The sequence below is a fragment of the Tachypleus tridentatus genome, chromosome 11, assembly GCF_004210375.1.
Source record: "Tachypleus tridentatus isolate NWPU-2018 chromosome 11, ASM421037v1, whole genome shotgun sequence".
NCBI lineage: Eukaryota > Metazoa > Arthropoda > Merostomata > Xiphosura > Limulidae > Tachypleus > Tachypleus tridentatus.
In genome coordinates, this window is record NC_134835.1 from 40,137,491 (window position 1) to 40,163,142 (window position 25,652).

Consider the following 25,652-nt stretch of genomic DNA (forward strand, 5'->3'; position numbering starts at 1 on the left):
GACATTAACTTCTTCAGTCAGAACAGAATGACTTCCGAAACTAAAGATTAGTTCTAGCACATGACCTTGAATGGTGAACTACTGCAGTGCGTTTGAGAACCACACCATAGCCAATCCATATCTTTTGTGTCGATAAAGCGACTGCAAGAGACCAGATGGCGTTTTCCTTCAGCTATGATGAGATCATTCACCCCAGGTAAGTGTGTGTGTATTTTCTTACAACAAAGCCACATCGTGCTATCTACTGAGTCCACCGAGGGGGAATCGAACCCCTGATTTTAGCGTTGTACATCCGTAGATTTACCGCTGTACCATCGGGAACCCCAGGTAAGCATAAACATATTTACTGCTTAAAGGCAGCAGCCTCTAAAATATCCTCACTTTAAATGTTATTACTGATATTAGTCTCTGCTTTACAGATTTAGTTTTACAAAACATACAAACAGTCCAGTCCATGGGTTTTGCAGATCTACGGGATAATGCTTGTTCTTTAATGTTAACTTGCTCAGAAATGCTAACCTCTGCTGAGCCAGATGTTCATCTTTTCGATTCGTATTGTAGTATCTGGAGCTTTTCTTTGTCCATATACTGTATATAGCAGTTTTTGTTCCATACTAATGAGCTTGTTTCTTCACTACTAGGCCCGACATGGCCAGGCGGTTAAGGCACTCGACTCGTTATCTGAAGATCGCGGGTTCGAATCCCCATCACACCAAAACATGTTCGCCCTTTCAGCCGTAGGGGCATTATAATGTGTCAGTCAATCCCATTATTCGTTGGTAAAAAAAAATAACTGGTGGCGATGACTAAATTAGGGACGGCTAACGCAGATAGTCCTCTTGTAGCTTTGCGCGAAATTCAAACCAAACCAAATCTTCACTACTAAATGCGTACTCCAGTCTCTCTATGACATCTCGGCTTTTCCTATACCTCAGTTATTTGTTTTTTATTTGTGTTATCTCTTCGATTCTTTGTAGACCCTGACTGCTTGCATCTCTTAAGCTATCTGTTATGATTACGTGTAATGATGTTATGTTATTATTGCTAAGTAATACCTTTGTGGTGAGATCCTTCATGTTATAAAGTGATGTTACAACTTTCGCTTGAAAATGCCTCAGAATATTCATTTTTCTGTTTGTATCTCAGAACGGCTGGTATGGTTATTAACACTTTTATTGATAACATTTTTATTATAAGTGGGTTTCTCGTCATCAATAATCATTTTTCTTTTTGTGTCGCTATTCTATAGAAAGGTCGCCATTATAATTTATAATACCGTTTTTTTGTTTTTTGCTGCCCAACATGTAAATATAATTCGACCGGTTGGTAGAAAGTCAATACGATGTTAAATACAAATTTTAATGCCTAAATAAACAGTTCTCTTCAATCGACAAAAAGTCTTTACTAGAAATTAGAAACTCTTCTAAAGGCACTGCTGCAATATTTTCACGTTTTGGCAGAGGCTAGATACGTCGATTGGATTATTTACCATATGCTAGTTGGTACTTTAGTTTAATGACAATGTTGAGATGTGAGGATATCAGAAAGTTAATTGTTAAAAGACTTCAAGTGCCTGTTGTTTTTAAAGGCATGATAGAATCTTGGAAGTGCAGATCGTGGTTAGCAGAAGACTGGATAGAAGCATGTCAAGATTTAAAATTTAACTTTCGAGTAGCCCTGAAGGGAGGTAAGTGAACTGTTGTTACTGTTAATCACTGAATGTCATGGAAGTGAGGCCCAGAGTAGTAACTTTTTAAAACAATTTATATTGTGAGCTTAGTATGAAACAGTTAAGAAATTTGGAAAATTATAATTGTATAGGTCCCAATAATGTTTTCTCCTAAGGGTTTTTAAGGAGGTTAAAGATTGGATATATAATATTATGAGCCATTTGCTAATATTTTCTTCTGTTAAAAATCTTAAAATGTTAAATATAAACCCTTGCAATATCTGAATAGCGAGCAGGTGCCAGAAGAATGAGAGATTGCTAAATATTTACCATGTATTATGCAAGATTAATATACTGAAAATCATCTATATAGTTAATTTTATTATCTCCAATGAATTTTGAAAAGTTTTTGAAAGTAATGAAACATGATTTGTAAATGCATTTAACAAAGTTTAAAAGCTATATTGGAACTGAATAGTCAGTGGTCATGGACATTCCCTGAAGAGGTTACTGTATATATAGGTGGGAATAACTTGGTAAGGTTAAGGATTTGTTATATTTAGATTTCAGAAAGCATTTGATAAGACACCACACAAAAGACTTGTTAAAAAAAACGATGGCTCAGCAGATAGTCCAATGTGGTTTTGTTATAAGACAAACACTTCACAAAAAAAAATATTTTTAGAAGTATAGGGGATAAGTTAGATTTTTAGATGGAAGAATCCAGATAGTTGTTATAAATGTTTCAACAAACTGGATTAATATCACAAGTTAGGTACCTCAAAACTAATTTTTAGGATTTTTTTTTTTAAAGATCTCTGAACTTGTTTCCTCTTGGAAAAGAAAAACTGTGACCTGATGAGATGTTTAACATTGTTTGAGGAATTGATAATGTTGATATTTCATCTTTTCTTTCATATTTAATGATGAGATTGGTAAGACTTAGGAGACATAAATTTTAGTAGGGTATGAATCTTTAACTAATAGGGCTTTATGTTTATAACAGGGTTGTTGGCCTTTTGAATGGCTTGTCTCTATATGTAGTTGCTGCACTTAATTTGAAGGATTTTAATGATAAACTTGATAAGTATTTGAATGGTGAGGGCTGGGTTTGAGTTTTTCTAGTGTTTAGTGAGTAGGATGTTCAAGCTGGAATACGTCCTTTGTTGCCCTTTAATGTTATATTAAATAGAATTTTAAGATATATTTACAGGAATTTGGAATATAAATTTTATAATTTAATTGTATAGGTTATATGTTAGGCTCATTCAGAATAATGGATCCAGTGTTTCGCTCAAGAATGACATTAAATTGTTAGAAACAGTTGAAAGAAGGGCTACATGGCGATACTTTGGATGGAACGGTTGATATACAAGAACAAGCTCAAATCTCTGAAATTATTTTTTCATTAAAGAAATAAGAGATAAAGATATTAGTTAACACTGCTAATGGAAGTAATAGTATCAATACATTATATATTTTTTATTTAATAGTAAGATTCATAGGAGAAAGAGACAGAAATGTAAAATTGACAGGGTAAAAAATCATCTGCAGTTAAGATAGTTTTATTTTCCTAACAGGATGATTGATCTTTGGAATGATTTTACTTGCAGATCTGGTGGATGCAGTAAGTTTAGGGGAGTTTTGAAGTTGGTGAATATTTAAATGATAAAGGTTGTTTTTAGTTACTATAGTTAAGTGGATGGTAGAGACTTCTTGTTGTTTTTAGTTGCTATAGTTAAGTGGATGGTAGAGACTTCTTGTTGTTTTTAGTTACTATAGTTAAATGGGTGGTAGAGACTTCTTGTTGTTTTTAGTTACTATAGTTAAATGGGTGGTACAGATTTCTTGTTGTTTTTAGTTACTATAGTTAAATGGGTGGTACAGACTTCTTGTTGTTTTTAGTTACTATAGTTAAATGGGTGGTACAGACTTCTTGTTGTTTTTAGTTACTATAGTTAAATGGGTGGTACAGACTTCTTGTTGTTTTTAGTTACTATAGTTAAATGGGTGGTACAGACTTCTTGTTGTTTTTAGTTACTATAGTTAAATGGGTGGTACAGACTTCTTGTTGTTTTTAGTTACTATAGTTAAATGGGTGGTAGAGACTTCTTGTTGTTTTTAGTTACTATAGTTAAATGGGTGGTAGAGACTTCTTGTTGTTTTTAGTTACTATAGTTAAATGGGTGGTAGAGACTTCTTGTTGTTTTTAGTTACTATAGTTAAATGGGTGGTACAGACTTCTTGTTGTTTTTAGTTACTATAGTTAAATGGGTGGTACAGACTTCTTGTTGTTTTTAGTTACTATAGTTAAGTGGATGGTAGAGACTTCTTGTTGTTTTAGTTACTATAGTTAAGTGGATGGTAGAGACTTCTTGTTGTTTTAGTTACTATAGTTAAATGGGTGGTAGAGACTTCTTGTTGTTTTAGTTACTATAGTTAAATGGGTGGTAGAGACTTCTTGTTGTTTTAGTTACTATAGTTAAATGGGTGGTACAGACTTCTTGTTGTTTTTAGTTACTATAGTTAAATGGGTGGTACAGACTTCTTGTTGTTTTTAGTTACTATAGTTTAATGGGTGGTACAGACTTCTTGTTGTTGTTAGTTACTATAGTTAAATGGGTGGTACAGAATTCTTGTTTTTTTTAGTTACTATAGTTAAGTGGATGGTAGAGACTTCTTGTTGTTTTTAGTTACTATAGTTAAGTGGATGGTAGAGACTTCTTGTTGTTTTTAGTTACTATAGTTAAATGGGTGGTACAGACTTCTTGTTGTTTTTAGTTACTATAGTTAAATGGGTGGTACAGACTTGTTGTTTTTAGTTACTATAGTTAAATGGGTGGTACAGACTTGTTGTTTTTAGTTACTATAGTTAAATGGGTGGTACAGACTTCTTGTCGTTTTTAGTTACTATAGTTAAATGGGTGGTACAGACTTCTTGTTGTTTTTAGTTACTATAGTTAAATGGGTGGTACAGACTTCTTGTTGTTTTTAGTTACCATAGTTAAGTGGATGGTACAGTCTTCTAGTTGTTTTTAGTTACTATAGTTACATGGATGGTACAGTCTTCTAGTTGTTTTTAGTTACTATAGTTACATGGATGGTACAGTCTTCTTGTTGTTTTTAGTTACTATAGTTACATGGATGGTACAGTCTTCTTGTTGTTTTTAGTTACTATAGTTACATGGATGGTACAGTCTTCTTGTTGTTTTTAGTTACTATAGTTACATGGATGGTACAGTCTTCTTGTTGTTTTTAGTTACTATAGTTACATGGATGGTACAGTCTTCTTGTTGTTTTTAGTTACTATAGTTAAATGGGTGGTACAGACTTCTTGTTGTTTTTGGTTACTATAGTTAAGTGGATGGTAGAGACTTCTTGTTGTTTTTAGTTACTATAGTTAAATGGGTGGTACAGACTTCTTGTTGTTTTTAGTTACTATAGTTAAATGGGTGGTACAGACTTCTTGTTTTTGGTTACTATAGTTAAGTGGACAGTACAGATTTCTTGTTTTTGGTTACTATAGTTAAGTGGACAGTACAGATTCCTTTTATTTCTAAATATTACATTGGAGGCGAAATGTACAGTATAAATCTCTGCTATGTGATTGTGAAATCTCTACTAAATCATTACATGTACATCAGTTGTATTTGTTCACATTTTTGTATTATCTTCTAAACATAAATAGGATTTTTTAAAATCTACAAATTAATTTGTGTACAAAAGCTTTTGCTGCAATTTAAGTTAATCTCTATGCAGCATTAAAGAGAAAGACTGATAGTATATTTCTAATATAAATATTAAATGTTTACATGACAAGAGTTTGGAGATATTTCTGTAATCTTCATTGTGGGTTTGGGCAGAATATACTAGTAAATGGTTAATGCCTTTAACAGTTGCATTAAATCTTTCCTTTTTAATGATTTTGAGTGATGGCAGTAAAATGATTTGGTAAGTAAGAAGCAGAAACTGTTTAAGAACCCAACTGGTAGCAAAAATGCTAAATCACGTACAATATTTCAAAAGCATAATTGGAAATGTTGTTAGGTTTCATAGGGCTGAATCCATTACAGTAGGTATCTTGACTTGTTGGCAATATATTTCAACAATAAACAAACAGTTCACAATCCATTTGTTTTAAAATAGTATATTCAAAACAAGCCAAACATACATATCAAAAATTTGTTATGCTATTAGTTATCACAGTTGTATCCAGAATTTTAAATAATTGTTTCCTTTTCTTCACAGTCCACATGTGGGTTTAGTTATGCTAAAACATCCTTTAACAAGACAAGTTATTCACCTCTGTTCTACTATTACAATACAAACTGTGAAACTCACTTTAGAAATTTTCCATTTCAAATAAAGTAAGAATCATACAATTTAACTTTATAACTTTCACTAGTGCTTATATGTACGTAATATCACATAATCTAACTTAGAACTTTCTACAAATTAGACATATTGATACAACAATACTTACTTAAAGTAACAAAAAATTCAGAAGGTTCTAGTAATGTGATGTCAGGTCACAACAAATGAACTATGCAACAAATGGTTTATAAATAGTTACATGAACAACTTGCCATAAATATTGCTTTTAAAAAATAACTCACTTTATTGCTCACACATTATAAGCTAAATAGTATTCTTGTGTTAAACTTAACAGTTGTGTAAATCTAACAAACATATTTGTGGGATTTTATTTTTCCTTCCATTCTAAATGGTCTGAAGTTAATATATAAGTCAAGGATTTTCACTTTGTGCAGGTTTCATGGAGAACATAATTTATAGAAAATTTATTTTACAATATAGCAGTATTGTCAATTTTTAAAATTGTTTTCAAAACTGTGTGTTTTGGTAAGAAAATAGGTACGCTGTAAATGTAAACTATTATTAGTACATTACTTGTATAAAGAACATTTAAATTTACATTAACAACTTTTATGAGCTTGCATATTGCAAATATATGATATTTGTTAATTCTGTTTTTTCTGGAATAGAACCAAGATGGGAAAGAGATGCTGACTATATCAGATGTTCCCTTCAGGAGTTTTATGACTGGGTGAATGAAACTGCTTGTAAAGAAAGTTTATTAGCATCATATAATCCTTCTACCCATTGGTGCTATTCCAGTTATAATTACATGTCCAAAGTTTTTGAAAGTATTCCTCATATCTTACAGGTAATTTTACTGTTGATTTTAGATGACCTAGATATTATGTTTGTACTACTGCCTGAATGGTTGAGTTTTGTGAAATGCTAGTTGGTTATCTAGCTTATTACTGTATCATAAAAATCAAAGAAGATGGGAGATCTCCAGAAATCTTTAGTTTTGTACTATAAGATATAATATATTTTGTATATCATTAAAATAGTAAATCAGTGCTAAAAAAAAAATATGTCTGTAGTAAATTTCATAAAATATTCTGAACTTATTTTTGATATTCTCAATAATTCAATTTAATTACTTTAAGTGATTTTTACATAGCCTGGTTTAATTTACTTTACACATATTTTTCTAACATTGTTTATTTTTTGTAATTGTGTATTTCTCATTAGTACTTTTTTGTTTATATTTTCTTATTATTACATGCACATTTATGTACGATTTATTTATCAATGATGGTATGCTTTAAAATGGTAGGCCTTGAGTGTAAAAGGACATTCACTTTATAGAAAGGAGTCATTACAATAAAGTAATATCCCCCTTCATTTTAGGTTGGGGGTATGGTGCATACAACCATCCCCCCCCTACATTTTGGTCTGTTGAATTGTTTTATTGCATCACAGGCCTACAAATTGTGTGTTTGTTCTTGTGATTCTTACCAATCGAATTACATAATTAGGCCTAGATGTAGGCTTTTTCAGTTGCCAAAATGTACATGTTTAATATAGGCGTGCTTCTAAGCTTTTGATCTAAGCGATAGTTCGTAAGTATCAGTCAGTAGGCCTAAGTATACATGCAAGTATTGTGGCAACAAGATTACTCTGTGACTGCATGTTTACAGCTTTCTGGTTCACGTAATCAGAGATTACCAATTTGTAAATTGAACAGCCCACATAAGTGATTGCAAAACTCATCCCCTCCATTGGGTGTAAAAAATCTATGCCCCTGGTAGTAACTGTTGTAACTAAAGCTATTTGTGAATAATTTGAATGATTATATGTGTATTTGCTTCAAAAATAAATACTAAATGTTGATACTTTACTTTAATGATTATCTTTATTGTAATGAATACTTTTCATATTTTGTATACTGGCAATCTCCCTTTTTTAGTGAACATAATGTATTCAGGGATAAGTACTAAAATCTTTCTTTAATAAACCAAAATGGCAAGTGACCAAAATAATTATGTAATTTTTATTAATTTGTTTTACCATTAGTTAAAGCAGTAAAAATTAACTGGTTATATTTCACATTCTGGATCAACCTGTTTAGAAATAGTAACAATGTTTACTTAGAAATCTTGAAATTATAATTGTAGGTCCCTTTTCTGTGGTATGTTTAAATGACTTAAGTAAATTGGATTATATAAGGTCACATTATTCTCTAAGAGCAGTTCACTATGAATTCCAAAAACACCAAAAAAAAACAAAACATTAATAACAAGCTAATGTGATTCACTAGTTTCTGTCTCAGTATTAGAAAAAAATAGAATACTGTTGTTTAAACATGTTTTTTTTTTAATTTATGACTGTTATTTTGTTATTCATAATGTTAACTGAACTATGCTATTAACTGCTGTTTTTACAGTATATATATACATACATATATGTTTAGTATACAATCCATGATTGTACCAACAGGTTTTATATTTCTCAATAATTCTGATTAAGCTAAGTATATGAAGGTCACCAACATTTCTGGAAAAAAAATTATAACTATCAAATTCATAAACTGTTGGGGTTTACTGTTAAACTTTTAAAATTAGAATAAGCTGTAATACATCTAAGCTAGGCAAATTTACTGTTTTTGAGAACAATTGATCTACTTTTAACTATCTTTTTAGACCTTATTCAGCTAGTTAGGGATATTATATATATTACTATAGCTTGTGCCAACCTCAAGTTACGTATAAATACAAGTGAAGTACAACATATCGGTGATTTATCATGCTGTGGACATGAAATGTTAATGGCACCATTTCTGTTTTATAATTTCTTGTACTGTATTTATGGTGTGTGCTGCATATTCTAAATTTGTTTCTTAATAGTAGGTTGTTGATTGGAAAACCTTTGGATTTGAAAATAGACAAGGTAAAGAGAGTACTTTCTGGGTTGGTAGCAGTGGTGCCCATACCCCTTGTCATCAAGATACTTATGGTTGTAATTTAGTAGCTCAGGTGTGTGGCAGGTAGGTATATTTAAATATTCTTAGAATTCAAACGAAGTTTGATGATTTCTGTGTTACCAGCGAATTGTATGGTAATGTTAATAACTCCTTAATGGTATATGTGTCGGCTTGGTTAGTTTGAAGTATAACTTTGAATGTATTAAGTGTATTTTCAGGAAATTTGGCAAGCTATTAGAAAATATTACAAGTCTTGTATGTGTAAAAAATGGCTGGTATGGGTAGAGAAAGCACTATGTAGAGGAGCAAACGACGATTGACCTTCTTCAGTCATAGGTTCACAAAAAAAGAAAGCGGTAACTGACCTATAGCTGACCTCATGTTTGAAGGTGGTTGTGTAATTGAGTGTAGGAATGTAGAGGGCATGCTTAGATGGTAAAACAAAATACACAGCTTTTATAAGAAATGTGTGAATATTTGCTGTAAACATCTTACCAGTTCGATAAGCATATGTACAAGTTTTGATTTTATTCCTTTAAATTGCATGCTGAATACTTTCTTACTGTACCTTTTTTGACATCTGTGGTATTTTTGGTCAGATATCATGACTTTTTGTTTAAAATATATTGATAAACCACACCAGTTGAAAAAGTGACACATAATAGCAACCAACTTTAGTGTAAGGATCACATCCCAATTGTTTGGAACAAACCTTTATTTTATAAGATCAACCAGATTCTTTAAAATATATGGTGGTAGTTGTTCCTTTCTAAAACAGTGTCAATAGCTTCCTTTATAGTAATGCCATAGAATTTAGATTAACAGCACCTTTTCACCACCCACATGCAATCAGTACAACTCTATTAAGCATCATTATTTATGCAGATTGTTTAAGCTAGTATCATGTGACACTAATTTAGTGAATTTATGCTGAAAGTGTGAGCTAAAAACTGCTAATCTAGTTTGCTTGGCCTAACTAATACTTACATATCTGCACATGCTTTTACCTTATAGATTTGCTGCCCTAAATCAGTTGTCTTTAATTTGAAAGACAGAAAACTAAAAACTTTTCACTTTTAGGTGCAGTGAAGTGAATATTTCAGACTGATAGCTTGTGACATTTTATGTAGGCATACTAAAAATCATGCTCAAATGCAAGTAATTTTTGTCAAAGAACAATGCACATGTGGTTTATATTTAGATAAAATTTCATGCCTAATTGTTGGCTGTAAAAATATATCAATGAATGACATTTGGGAAAAAGACTGTACAGTTAAGTAAGGTTTTGTATCAAATAAAGTTTCCATACATTTGTGTGAAGAAAAAAATAAGGAAGAAACTCAATCAAAGTTGGAGATGTTATATCTCAAGTATTTCATAACGAATTGCCTTGAAATTTTGTATATGAGAAAGAGTTTAGTAGAGCCCATCTACTGAAAATATATGATAGTTTAGATTACTGTAGTCTGAGCTACAGAAGATGGAAGATAAACTCACTCTTGTTAATAACACACAGTGTGTCCTGCAGGTTGTTTTCAGGGCACAAGACATGCTACTGTGTATCTTTATCTTTTGTTGTTTAAGTAAAGTATACCAACAAATTTATTTGCTTGTTATTTGGATGAAAAATTATTAAAAAGCTTTTGATAATATACAACATAAAATATTAGCTTAACAAAAGCATTTATAACAGTGGGGATAAAATTAATTAATTGGATTGCAGGGTGTATGGATAAGAGAAAACTGAATGTTGTTATTAATGAAGTCAAACTGGACCCTTAGGGTTAGTAGAGTACCTCAGGGATTAGTGCTTGTACATTTTATTTACATTAAAGAAATTGGTAGAGGTATAATTAGTAAATTACTATAGTTTGGTGATAATGTTAAACTCTTGGGTGAAATTTGCCATATTGGGGATGTTTATATATTACATAAAGATGTGATTGATGAAAAGAATCTAGGCATAAGATAGCCAACACATCTCAGTGCTATAACATAGCTACTCTGACTTGTAATGAACAGGTAGAACTTGGTTAGTCCTATCATGATGTTTATGTCACAGCCAATACTTGTGAAGTCTTTACTCAAACATCACTCTAGAAAGGAGGTTCGAAATGTCTGTTTGGGTGTGTGGCAATATTATTTCAAATTGAAATACTCATACCTTAATGAAATTAATATAGGTGAGGTAAGCAATTTTAATCAACTATAGAACAGATGCAGGAGGATTGACAGTGCTCTGTAGCTGTTGGTATTTCTGTGAGTAAGTAATGAGCTCACTTAAGTCTAGCCATTGACTTGGTGAGATGCAAAAAGTGGCTTGCACCAAAAGGTTTAATGGTCAGTCCAAGTTTTCAGAGTTGGGTGTTGCTTGGTATGTATCCAGAAAAATACAGGGTGAAAAATGAAATTATTGGATGATACAGGATCTGCCTGCATACTTGTTGATCTTGTGGAGTATCAGGTGCTTTTGAGCAAAGCAATCATTGGAGGAGGTTAGCATTGATGTCCTTTACTACATCTGAGTAATGTCAACAACAGAAAACAGGCAGCCATTGCCAGTGTAGGTTTTGGCTTTGGTATGTTAAAAATGGATCTATGGTAGAAATTGTTTGTCAGTTTTACCTATAGAATAAGTGAGCTGCATTTTTACTGGTAAACCTTCTGATAGTGGCCAGAAAAGGCCCAGAAGCAGTGGATTGAAGGAATATATACACAAATGGTTTGCTATGTATGAAGTCTAGTGTAGTGGCCCCCTATAGTATGGTTAGAGAGAGAAAACATTGAAAAACATTACCAAGAAAGCAGGCAATATTAGCTTGCATAGTAAGCTGTTTAAAGAAGGATGAAGCTTATGTTCTACTTTAATTATAGGCAGTCAGCTGACTAGTTTCCCACTGGAATGGTGGGTAAAATGAAGATAACCAGAACTACCAGTGTAGCTAATATTACTTTCATTGCACAGTGTTTGAAAGCAAATACTCATCTACCAATGTGTTTGAGGTCATTTGTTAAGGATAGTGTAAGAGAAAATGATTTGACACAGTTTCAGAAGCTTATTGACTTGTTTATGTTTCTCAATATATTTTTGAGACCAGACAGTCAATTGGTCAACCAAAAATGACTCAGTGACACATTGTGACAAGAAATGCATGTATTAGGTTGTCTAGAAGTTAGTGTTGTTTTTGAACTGCGAAGTTTGGAAAAGTGTAAACCAGTGTTGATTACAGCATGTTTTACAAAGTAAGCACCATTTGCTTCAATGCACTTGTCAACATGTAACAATGCTGTTTATGCCCCTGCTGTAGAAATCAGAGTTTTTATGGTCAGTGAACTTCCTGAAAGCTTCTTCTGCAAAATAACAATGCTACAAAAACTAGTGTAATTTTAAAGACCTTTTGTATCATTTTGTTTTTATTGTTTAAATGTTGATTGTGTTTGAAGATTTTAAAACTCGTACATTTATTTGTCTGCTTTTTTGTGCAGAAAACGCTGGGTGTTGTTTCCACCAGAAGATGTTGCAAACTTGTATCCAACACGTATTCCATATGAAGAATCCAGTATTTTTAGTGAAGTTAATATCACTTGTCCTGATCTTTCTAAACATTCCAAGTTCCGGGTAAGATGTTAAAATGGCTATTCGTTCTCGTTCTTAGTAAAATAAGTGTTATCTAAATATATTCTTTTAATTTCATTTCTATCAGTGTAAATTGAGGTACTCATCCTTTGTTCAGATTATGAATTTAAAAAAAATGTGGGAGTGATTATCTGGTAAGTGACACAGAAGTCCTAACTTTCACTAAATTTATTTAGAACACAACATATTATTATAGTATTTATAGTTATCTTGCCAAAAGTTTGTATAAGCCCTAAGAATTCAGTAGGTATCTAGTTAAAACATAGTGTAATGATTAAGGTGACTTTAGAAAGAGGTAGCATAAAAAGTAGTGGCAGTAAAGGTACTTTCTGTTATCTGCTTTTAACACTCATCTCTTAATTCTTTTGGTACAGGATCAGTCTGAGAGACTGACCATGGGACCATTTTTACTTGTTAGTTTTAATACTGTAACTTCTAATACAGCATGTGTGTATTTTCACAAAATTTATCAGCCGTTTAGAACACATTAAAAGTATTTGTACCTAAAATATAATTTTTTAATGAATTGTTTTCACTAAAGATTTATTATGAATATGTCAAGTATTTATTTTGTTTAGTTTATATGCAAAGTGATTTTCATATTAAGATTAAAAATACTTTTTCTATTGTTTATTTTTACTAAAACCTTCTATTCTGTTATTTTCTCTACTATTACTTTATGCAACATTGGTCAATTTGATGGACTTTGTACCCACGAAAAAAGAAAATCCATATAAGTCTAAATTACCTTTTGTTTCTTATTTCTGAAATGATTTCAAATTGTAACATGAAACTGTGTTCATTTATCCTAAGTAGCTTTAAACACCTAACAGCATACATCTGTTTACAATTAAGTGTTATTGTATTAAAACCATTTAAGCAGTGTCTAACTACCATTCATGCCATTATAAGGTATAGATCATTTGGGAAACATGGAGGTCACGCTACACTATTAAATTATGTTACCTGGCAACTTCTAACATGGGTGTCTCATGAAACGTTTTTTTATGATATTATTTATTTTATTTAGTCTAACCATAAATAACCTGAGAAAACCTGTTTTTGTATTTTAGTTACTTTTATAATAATAAATAAAGAATAAACATGAAATAATGTACTTTTCTGATTCTTCTTTTTGTTGCTGTTGATTATACATATGGATATGACAGAGAGAGACCACATAGGACTTGTACTAATTATTCAGATATGCTACAATGAGAGACTTAAAATAATTAGTAATGGTATCACTGAAATCCTTTTTTGTGTGTTTACTTACTTTTTTAAACAATTGTGATGAAAAGTTTACACAGATATGTTAGAATTGTATACATTTGAAAATATGTATGTATGATCGACAGAAAATTTTAAGTTAATTTATCTTAACCCTATCACAACAGGCACTCTTTACTGCATGCATGATTCAAGGTTTTTAGTGTCTCACATTACAGATTTTATTAAACTACTTTTTATGTATATTATACCAATTAGAATAGCATAAAATCTTAGCTAATAATCCATATTTTAATAGCAGATAAATATTAAGTTTTTACTTTTGCAAGGCAATATTTAAAAAAATCCTGAATTTACCCCAGTGTAACTCACATGACAGATTTTCTTTTAGCATGACATCTTCCCATATTTTATCCCTCACAAAAGTAGGAAATGAAACATAAGTTATTCTTTATAAAATCATCATTGCTCAGGTAAATAATAATATATTTTTTATAGTCTTCAATTTTGTTTGGTTAAAAAGCCATTGGATAGAAAATCAGACCCCTTCTGCCATGCCTACTTGTCACATCATCTCCTTCAGAATTCATTAATAGTTTTCTCTTATGTTTATTTTTATATTACTTATAACTAAGAGAAAATCATAGTTTTCTTTTATTAAGTGAAGTATTGTATAAAATTATGTTCCGAAGGGTTAAATGTTAATTTCTCTCGGGGTATCAACATCGTTTCATGAGAAAGTTAATGACTGTCTTGGATGAATTGGAAATTGTTCTTGTTGCAAACTTAAAGAGCCAGAAAATTTTTGAGAGGTTAAGGGATTTATTTCTTTTTTGTCTGTTATTAGTCTGTATTGTTTGGTGCATTATTTAATTAAATAAAAGTGCATTACTACCATTAGTTTAAAAAAAAATTAGGGTTAGGTCTCTTTAACAGTTGACAGCACGAAAAAAGATGATTGGTTAAGTATTTTATTTATTGTTTTTATGTTTATTTTTTTATATGTAATGATAAAAATAACTAAAATGTAAAAATAGGGATCTTTTTAGGTTAAATTAAGATTAGGTAAAATAAATAACAATAATTTTGTAATAAAAAATGCCTTGCAAGGTACACGTGAGCAACCCTTAATAGTTCATGGGTAATGTAATTTGTCAGCATAACAGGATTACAGCTCACCAGTGATTTACAACTTATAAAGGTACTGATAGTTGTTGGACACCCTCCAAAGGGTAATAAATCAATAAACTTTAGTTATAACAGATAGATGTATTAAAGAAAGCTTTAATGATTAAAATATGTAGTAGGAGATGTATAAACATATTCAGACAAATAAATGAAACTAACCCAACTCCACTTTTTCAGATCTTTAATTAAATAAACCCTTATGAAGATGGATGTATCTAAGGAGTACATTAGGCATATATTGCTTTATGAGTTTAATGAAAAGCAATAGTGCAGCAGAAACTACCCAAAACATTCAAGATGTTTATGGTGCAGAGTCTCTCAATGATAGATAATGTTGAAGATAGTTTCAGAAGTTCAGATCAGGTGATTACAGCTTAAGTGATGTGCCACATTCAGGTCGTTCTGTTAACATTAATGGTGACTTACTGCTGGCTGCACTTGATGAAGATTGTGCTGTAACAGTTGAAAAATTAGCACAAAACTTAATTTGACCCATTCAACAGTTTATTGTCATCTACAACAGGTTGGAAAGTGTTCAAAACTTGGAAAATGGGTCCCCCATAATTTGACAGAAGCCAACCTTAGAGCAAGAATGGACATTTGCACTTCTCTGCATTCTCGTGAATGTAACTCTCCTTATTTGGACAGGTTAGTGATTGGAGATAAAAAAAAAAAAAATGGATATGTTATAAAAATGTTAAGTACTGCAAACAGTGTCTCGGTGCAGGTAAAATGACTTAAAGCACAGCCTAAAATGGACCTTAGGAAAGTCTTGTTAAGCATTTTGTAGGATATTGTTGGTGTGATCCACTTTGAGTTACTGCCAGTTAGAGCACTTGAATGTTGCACTGAAAGTAAAGAAACCTGCTTTTCTCAATTGTAAAGGTGTTGTGTTATACTAGGATAATGCATGGCCCCATACAGCAAGGATCACATCTGCCAAGATTGAAAAGTTAGACTGGGAAAATCTTCTACATTCTCCTTAACATCCAGACCTTGCCCCATCTAATTATCATCTATTCTGAAATTTTCATAACTATCTTGGTAGAAAAGAGCTTGGAACACATGAAGTTGTCAAATGTACCCTCTCTACATTATTTTCCTCCAAACCCCAAGAATTTTATAGAAGTGATATTCAGAAGCTTGTGACTCATAGGCAGGAAGTAATTAATAATAATAGAACATGCATTATTTATTAAGTAACATTAAAAGCATTTGAAATCCTTTCTCTTTTTCTGAACCTAAAATTGGATTTTACTTAAGGGATGACCTGATAAAATGGAGAATACTGGAAATATTTTGGTATAGTAAGACATAAAACAAAATTTTATTTGTAATAAAAGTTTTGTTATAATATCATTTCTACATGTATGTTTTGTGATTTCAGTTTTGGACATGTAAGCCCACATACAGTACTTCAGTATAATTTTATCTCTCTATGTTCATTAAGAGCATTTGGTGATGTTTTCATTTTTATGTTCAATTTTTGTATAGCTTTATATATTTGTATATTTCACATACAGTTGATAATTTTATCATTGCAGAATGCTCATCCTCATGTCATCACATTACAGCCAGGTGAAGTTTTGTTTGTGCCAAAGTTGTGGTGGCATTTTGTGGAATGTCTAGAACCTTCTATCAGTGTCAATACATGGATTGAGCTGGTATGAATTAGTAGTAAGGTATAATTTATATTCAGTAGGATAAGTGATCCCTTAAGGATGTTAGTCTTTTCTGTATGCAATCTTGAAAATACTTCTGAGGTGATTACAGTATCTTCCCAATCATTTGTTTAGGTCTTCATAATTACCTGATCTTTCTCAGAAACTAACATATCTTTACTGATTATAAATAATTACATTCCAACTATTTTCTTTTAAATACTATTCCTGTACTATATTAATTTAACCTGAATATAATTCACAGTTCATTTTTCTGTACTACCAAAACTGTTCTTAGGATATGTACGAGCTATCTATAGAAATTTTGAATTTAGATCTTCTGTGCCTTTACTCTTATTATGTTTATGCATTATTATAAAGTTATTTTGTTTTCCATTTTCATATTACTTTATATATCCTGCTGTTTTCTTTCTTTACAGTATCTACTTTTTCCCTCATGATACACATTCGTCTTTCACAGAGCAGTTTTGGTAGCTATTCACATATTACTTGACTTCTTGACTGTTTTTATGGCTGTTTGTATTACTGTGCTTATTTTCAGTTATTACTTGTGTTTGGGTATATTTGGTTTCATTTTGGTTTTGATGTTTATATGACAGAATTGTAACACTGTCTCTATGTATTTGCTTTGTCAGGTTGTTTTATATATGTAAGAATTCTTTAAGGTTATGCAGCTATGGTGTTTAATGAGTTAGTGTCATTTAAAAATAAAATATTCTGTGATCCTTAAATACTAGCAACAGTGCTATGTACTTAGGTTTGTAGAATCAGCCAAGTCTTACCTCAGACTGCAGCCATCATGATAATCGAACATAGTTTTGTAATAGCTTAAAGACACTGCTCTAACTACTTTGTCCTGTCTCAGAAATGTGTCGCATATTACAAGCTTTTGATTATTGAGTATTTTCATCACTGTTGCTCAGTGTACCAGACCTTTTATATTTTCATGTCTTTAGCTTAATTATTCTTCCTTTTTATCTATAAAAGGTTCTCCAGATCACATTTTAGGCATCAGAATTGGATGAAATAATAGACATTCTTTTATGTAATTCAGTTACATTTAAATATCAAATTGTTTTAATACATTCATTTTTAGTTTGATTTTCCAACATTAAATTAGCATATTCTATATTGGCACTTTATTTTCAAGTTTAGTTGTTATTGTTATGTATTATTTTCTAATATAGCATAACAAACTGTTTTTGTTATCCTGTGACTTATAAAATCTACTAATGTTTAAACAAGAATGTTAAGTTGAATATATAAAAAATCTTATTTAGAAACTGATAGTGTGGATATCATGAGATGGTTAAAACTTTGAAAATAATTTAAAGTTTTTAAAAAAAGAAACAATTTTTATTTCAACAAAGTTACATTTTTGGTGATTTAATAATTTTTTTATTTGAAAACCAAGGTATTAAGGGATGTTTTTAATTGTTTTCTCAGTGTCCATGCTCTGATGCTCAACATTTATTATATTGCAAATGAAAAAACATATTTTACAAGGTGTTTTTTAGTGTAAATTAAAACCTATTACAGCTAGAAACAAGAGGGAATTCTCAATAGCTCAGACACTTGAATTTCTTTTAGGCAGGATTAGAATAAATTAATCTGAGACTTTTTTTTTCCTTTTAATTAACTTCATTTTTTGCTCCACCAATATAAACATGGGGGTGAGCATATAAATTGTTTGATTTTATTATTCATCAGGAGCTCTACCAGCCTACTCTCAAATTGAAATTATTTTTAGGTAGGAATAGAGTAAATTAATCTTGAGACCTTTGGTATCGTCATATACAGCCATCAAAATTATTTTTTTCTAATGAATCCAAAACTGTAATTAGATCTCAAATTGGTCAAGAGATGACAGAACTATGAGGTAAAAGTTTGTACTTGAAAAAGTTGGAGACATTCTATGAGCTGCTATGCTGTGGCTAATAATAAGAAAGGAATACCAAAAATAATTTCACCATAAATTATAATCTATATGATCTATAAGCTTCTGATTTCAATTTATATTTACTTTCCAATGCATTTTTACCTCTTTTATATTATTGACTGTGAATGTATTATTAAGATCCAACTGAATTTGGCTGTCCCTTTGAAATAGGTAGTTTTTCAAGGAACTCTTTTTAATAGGTTCATAAGTTCAAGAGAGCTGGTTATACTATTAAAAGGGAGATTTAAGAAGGTTCCATGTTATTAATATTTCTTAAATGTATTTGTCTAATTGGGAAGAACATGTGAGAATGTATGAGTATAATACTAATAGTGTAATATTTAACCTTAAATCATAGTACATTTCTGCTTTTGGTATTTTTCATACATGAAAACATGTTGAGTATTTAGGTATTAATTTTTACAACAGCCCAGTGATGAGGAATCAAGATTGAATGAAGCTATTGTTCGAACATTGATGACAGCTTTGGTTCCAGTGTATCAGCCTGATGGAATGAAATGGATAAATCCTACTGAAGTGAGTCCATTTTATTCACAAGTTTAATAATGTTTGTTAAAAATTTAAGTACTGCTATTTTATTTTAATAAAATAATAATTTGGTTGAATTGAAAATAGAATGCCAATTTTATTTTGCATTATGATTCTAGTAAAATATGCTTTTATATTCTGTCCAGAAATTTCGTGTGGCAAAGCTGAATTGTACTGTAAGATAAAGAACTCTCATATTATATTGGAATTAAAAGTTTTTTATAAAGTATAAATTAATAATGTTTTAAGAAAATGTTCATGTGGCCTAACTCTCTTTTGCTACTGTTTTTACATGTGAAAGGCTTGGAATTTTACAACCAAGTTGCATGCAAGTCTAATTAAATTTCTTTAAAAAATCATGTTTTTTTTTGTTGTTTTTTTGCAGAGTGTAAGTATAGATTAAATCAAGTGTCAAAAAAATGTCATTCTCACATCAGCTTATTTATTGATCAGTTGCCTGAGTAAATCATACATTTATGTGGGAGGCTTGTAATATTAAATTTTGATATCTGTGAATGTGATAAAAACCATAAAAATATCCACCAGTGATAAACCACCTCAGCCCCAGCAAGGCCAGGTGGTTAGGGTTTTATACTTGTCATACCAAACATGCTTGCCCTTTCAGCCATGGGGGCAGTATAATGTGACAATCAGTCCCACTATTTGTTGGTAAAAGAGTAGCCCAAGAGTTGGCAATGGGTGGTGATGACAAGCTGCCTTCCCTTTATTCTTACACTGCTAAATTAGGGACAGCTAGTGCAGATAGCCCTCGTGGAGCTTTGGGCAAAATTCAAACTAAGTCAAATCATAAATCTTTTGTCTTAGTTAGTAATAAGTTTAACAAAAATGTAATTAGTATTTTTTGTTATAACATTAATAGGTACCTTTTGACTTTACATTTTGAAATCTCTATAGGTTAAAAAGCATGTTTTTTAATTATATTTCTAATCACTATTCAAATAACACTTAATGTAATCTGCAGTTTTTAATATCTGGTACTAGAACAGTTTTTACTATTCATTATATCAGCGTTTTTCACTGATCCATCTGAAGTTGATATTACTTTATTATTACTTTATTATTTTATATCCTTAAAATCTTGCTATTGAGTCTTGAGATGTTTTGGAAAACTCCTTTAATTTCTTGCCTGGATATGCGTATGAACTCTAATTTTATAATGAAGAGAAAAAAATACTTTGTTTATATATATATATATTATAACCATAAAATTTTCAAGCCATAAACCAAAACACATTTAACATGAAATAAAATATACTGCATATTTGAAAAAAAAAAAAAGGGGGGCATGCTAGGGTAAAAGCTACAATATAGGATTATAAAATGTATCCTAGGTTTTGGAGGTAAAAGAAGATGTAGGACCCACTTTGCAGTGGAGATACACCATCTATCAGTTTTTTATATAAAAGAAACATATGTTCTTGCAAACATTAATTTTTTTTTTTACTTTCAGGAACTTGTTTCATCTGAAGAAACTGTACATTATATTCATGTAGTTTTGAATAATCTTTGTAACCAGAGAGAAAAGAACGCATTTACATGTGATATGATGCAACAAGTAGGTTCAGATGGAAGATGTGGAAAGAAAAGGAAACTTCTTGAAACAGGAGCAACTAGTTCATATGAGGATGTCACTTCAGAATGTGCCTGGATGACAGAGGTGCCTAGTCTCTCATTTACTGAATTTCAAAAAATGTTCTTTGGAAATGGTAAAGAGAGGAATAGTTTAGAAGGCATTTCTTGTAGTAGCTCAAAGACAGAAGTTCCATTGAAAGATGTTATCAATTGTTTTGTTCATCCTGATGTGATACAATGTGTTGTTGACAAGCTAACAAACCTATTCATTTGCACATCATCAGAAACCAGTAAAGTGTGAACTAACTCTCATACTTGAAGTCCTTTTGAGAAGTTCTTATTATTTTCACAGAAAATAATATTTTCCAAGTTTTTCAACACTGAAGTTGAGATTTTCTGTCCAACTATTAAATGTCCATGTGGTTTTATGAGAAAAACATTTATGTCATTCTTTCTGAAAGTAGAATTTTCAACTTCCTAAAAAATATAGCTCAAAATATTTTTATTTGTAGGTTTAAAATTAAAGTGGTGTCTCGTATTTCAACTAAGTGTTTATCATTAATTTTAGGTTTAAAACCTCTTTTTCTACTCACACTTCATCTGTATGCATGATGGTCATTCTGTCATACAGTCTTACTCAAAAAAACTTGTATCTGTGTAAAAATAGCTTTTACAATCACATTTGGCTTAATTAGAAGCATTACAATTGTGTACAGTGTACCCTCTTGTTTTATATTTAGGGTTTGTTTTTTCTCATACAGCTAGATTTTTGGTCTTTTGTTGGATTCAGCTGTATGTTCAGGAACAAAATTTATTTTAATATTGACTCAAAGACCTGAAATTTCTTTCAAGTTTTTCTTTATAATTGTTTATAGAGAAAATATTTGTTGTTGATTTTTGCCAGATTGTTAGATTAGCAGAAACTTTATTGTTATTAGATCTGAATAGCTAAGTAACTCTCAGTCGTGAAATTTTCCATTCATTCTTTTCAAATATATCTCTTTTTCATAGAGGACTTGAAGACCTATATTTCATTTTAATAAAATGTTTTTCCTTTTGAATTTATACACAACAATAATTTTTATTTCCACTGTCAAAAAATAAATATTTTAATTAGTTTTCTAATTAAAAAAAATATTCATCACAACAACAAACTATTTTTCTTATCAAATATGGAAACAATTATTCAAACAATTTAAAACTGCATTGTGAATGAATATTCATTACCAAAACTCCATACTTAGTTTCAATATAAAGGAAAATTTTTCTCACACCATAGTTACAAGCTGTATTTTGTATGTACTAGAAAATGATATTTTTAACTATGATGTTGAGTATTAATTGTCAAAATACATGGTGTGCAAGGCATTTAAAGCTATATGATAATTGGTTTCAGTGACTTGCATGTGTAAGTACTGATCTGAGGTCCACACTCAATTAGTGCAAAAATGTAAAAACATGCATTGCATTTTCAGAACATGAGTATGGTTGGTGGGTGTTGGCTAACTCACTTTTCTCTAGTGTCAGTTTAAAATTAAGAATGGCTAGCACAGATAGCTCTCAACTTTTTATGTGGTCCAACAAAACTTAAGTCTATAGAATTTCTCATGAAGTATGTTACATGTTCTTTTGTTCTATATTTACTAATATTTTGTTTTTTTAAACGTTTTCGTTTGCTCCAAAAGATTATTAATGATTTATAAAACTAGGTACTTAGGCAGTACTTAGCAAAGAAAAAAAATTGTAATAACTAAGAATTGTAAAACAAGTTGAATTTGATAAAGTTATAGGTTTTTAGCAACCTTCTAGAAACACATCTAATAATTTCACAGAGTTTTATGGTATTCATAGATCAGGAAGTTTGAGAGTTGTTGTTTGGGACATTTAGTACAGACATTTGCAAGTTGATTTGTAGTATAGATATTTATTAGTATGTCATTAACTTTATAGTTTATAAATAAAAAAAACACCACTATCGTTCGCATTTTGTCTACACTTTTTTGTATATTCATGAGCTTTCTAGGAGCTGACTCACTTTTTGAGTTTCTCTCTTCTGACCAAATGATGATATTTGACCATCATCCTTATAACATAAAACTTGCAATAGGATTTTTTTTTAATGGTTCTAACATAACTCAAATGCATGGCTTTCATGTCCCCAGTCTTAAAACACTAACTACTGGGCTACACTTAGCCCACATACACAACTATGCTGTTAGAAAAATGTATTACATGCTATGTACATTCTTAACTCTCGTAATATAAATGCTCAAAAGGTATATTTTCATGGGTGATAAATTTAAGATTTGTGAAAGATCCGTTGAAAAGTTGTTTTTCATTTTTGATATGAAAAATCAACCAACATAAAACATACTTTCAAAGACAAATTCAATACTAATATTCTGTATAGTTAAAAAATTTGTAAAAATACGTAGTTACCTTTTGAGTGACTACTTGTGTTTATATTTTCAATTAAAATGGCATACATAATGGAAAGGTTCACACATAAAGTTGTGAATAGCATGACCAAGTTGTTTGAGTGCGCGACTTACATTCTGAAAGTTGCCAGTTTAAATCCCTGTTTCAGCAAACATGCTTGATCTTTCAGCAGTTGGAATGTTATAATGTTATGTCCAATCTTACTTTTAATTAGTGAAAGAATAGTCCATAGGTATAGTGTTGACTGGCTGCTTTCCCTCTAGTCGTTCACTGCTAAATTAGGGTTGGCTGGTATTGGGGTATTCATGTAACCTTGTACAAAGTTCAAAATAAACGTTTAACCTGTTCAGTGTCGTAGACGAGATAACTCGTCCAAGCCGATCGGTAACGCAGTGCTACGGACAAGTTATTTTGTTCTTAATAATACCTAACTTCAACACTAGATGTCAGCACCATACATGCATTTGACCTACTTACAAATTGTTTCACTTTCGATCCAAAAGGGCGTTACGAAAAAGGTTACAAAATGAAGAAGCATTAGAGTTGTATTTTGAACTTGGTTCGGAGTTGCCGTAGCAGCTGAAATACTTGGTAGTCAACAGGTTAATCTGTATACTTAATTGTAAAAGAATTATTACTTGGAATGGTAGACTACATATTTTATTCCAGAACTATAAAATTACCATTTTTAAAGATAATTGAAAGTATGTAATCGTTCGAATGTTTTGAAGTTTTATTTCATTCCAAGTAATTCTGACCTATGGATTACTTTTTATTTTGTACAAATTGAAGTTCTTTTCTTTCGTATGTTGATGTTGCATTTACTTGCATTTTTTGACAAGTACGTTTGAATTTTATATGCTTGTTTTTGAAACATTCATGTTGATGTTACTAGTTGTTTTATTATACGTATTGGTTTTACCTGCTTTATAAGGGTTAACTCTTATTTCTAGTGGTCCAATTTTCAATTATAGTTTTAATTTTTGAGTCACTATCTTCCTTCCCATCTGAAAGTAGCGTTTCAACCTTTAAAGCTGCTTTTGTTGTTTCAGTATTTCTATATAAAAATTCAGCATAACTATTAGATTAAAGAATGTTTTCTTTTTGTTACAACGTCACGTGTTCGATTTGAACTGTAGTTTTATTTGTAAATAAAACATCAAAGTTCCCATCATAGAACACAACTTAGGATGTTCAAAAATTATATTTCCCTAATTAACTTTAAACATCAAGAAGTACGAAGGTAAACGTATTCTGCAAAGAGTAAGGCAGTGTTACCGATACATTAGAAGAGTAGCCTTCAAACGTAGAAGGACGTTTCATAAAGAAAAAAATAAATTGTACTGAAGAGAACCAGGTCATAGTGATGCGTTCTTGTTTATAGATATCCTTGAACCATTTTTATTTAACCAACGACTTATGAGTACGATTTTGTCTGTTTGTTTGTTAAGCACAAATCTACGCAATAAGCTGTTTGTTTTATGTCCGCTGCGATTATAGAAATTCGATTTTCGACTCGTAACCTCCACAGACTTCCCACTGAGCCACCGATAGAGGGATCTTTTAGTAGGTGGTGTTATCATTCAGGTGGTAGCACAGCCTATGTATATTGAAACACTGCCTTATAATAAAGGGATGTAAATGCAGAGATGACTGATACCTTTTTTTTTTTTTTAAATACTGCAAGCAAGATCGTAGGGACACCTAAAATCTTGTTTCTATTATTTTAGAATGTGCCTTCGTTTTCTTATCACCTATAATCTTGTTTCGATTATTTTAGAATGTGCCTTCGTTTTCTTAAAACAAAGCCACAATGGACTATTTGCTGTGCACACCAAGGGGAATCGAACCTCTGATTATAACTGTAAATTCGAAGACTTACCGTTGTCCTTGTTTTAGAAGTACTGATATTAATCATTCTTACAATATTGTTTTAACTGGTGATATCCGTTCCTACATTTACATCATTTTTTTAAAGATTTCTATACTTGTATACAGATGAATTTACTAACATTGATACGAATATTGTAAAACTTTCAACTAAAAAGATCCATTAAAAACATAAACTTAGATCTGTGTTAGTTTCATTTCATCTGGCCCGGCATGGCCAAGTGTGTTGAGGCGTTCGACTCGTAATCTGAGAATCGCGGGTTTGAATCCCGGTCGCACCAAACATGCTCACCCTTTCAGCCATGGAGGCGGTATAATTTGACGGTCAATCCCACTATTCGTTGGTAAAAGAGTAGCCCAAGAGTTGGTGGTGGGTGTGATGACTAGCTGCCTTCCATCTAGTCTTGCACTGCTAAATTAGGGACGGCTAGCGCAGATAGTCCCCGAAAAGTTTTGCGCGAAATTTAAAAAAAAAAATTTCATCTCGGCAGTGGTTTTCGTTTTATATTTCGCAAGCCTCGAAGCTTGTGAGACAACCAGGG

At 31.1% G+C, this 25,652-nt stretch overlaps 1 protein-coding gene across 2 annotated transcripts; it reads left to right on the forward strand.

Annotated features, from left to right (window-relative positions):
* Positions 1–1,022: 1,022 nt before the first annotated feature.
* Positions 1,023–22,764, forward strand: HSPBAP1 (HSPB1 associated protein 1). Of its 2 annotated transcripts, none has more exons than XM_076466943.1 (7): positions 1,023–1,154; positions 6,673–6,854; positions 8,890–9,026; positions 12,450–12,582; positions 16,563–16,682; positions 19,069–19,176; positions 20,660–22,764. In XM_076466943.1, exons 1-7 carry the CDS (start codon positions 1,088–1,090, stop codon positions 21,080–21,082), a joined length of 1,170 nt encoding a protein of 389 aa, XP_076323058.1. In that variant the 5' UTR covers positions 1,023–1,087; the 3' UTR covers positions 21,083–22,764. The 2 variants fall into 2 exon arrangements, with proteins under 2 accessions (XP_076323058.1, XP_076323057.1); XM_076466942.1 differs by lacking the exon at positions 1,023–1,154 and adding an exon at positions 1,221–1,687.
* Positions 22,765–25,652: the final 2,888 nt, after the last annotated feature.

Coding starts and splice junctions, on each gene's coding strand:
- HSPBAP1 (XM_076466942.1), top strand. CDS start 1,516: ATGACAATGTTGAGATGTGAGGATATCAGAAAGTTAATTGTTAAAAGA. Junction 1,688..6,672: donor TCGAGTAGCCCTGAAGGGAG/GTAAGTGAACTG, acceptor TTTCTGGAATAG/AACCAAGATGGGAAAGAGAT. Junction 16,683..19,068: donor TCAATACATGGATTGAGCTG/GTATGAATTAGT, acceptor TTTTTACAACAG/CCCAGTGATGAGGAATCAAG.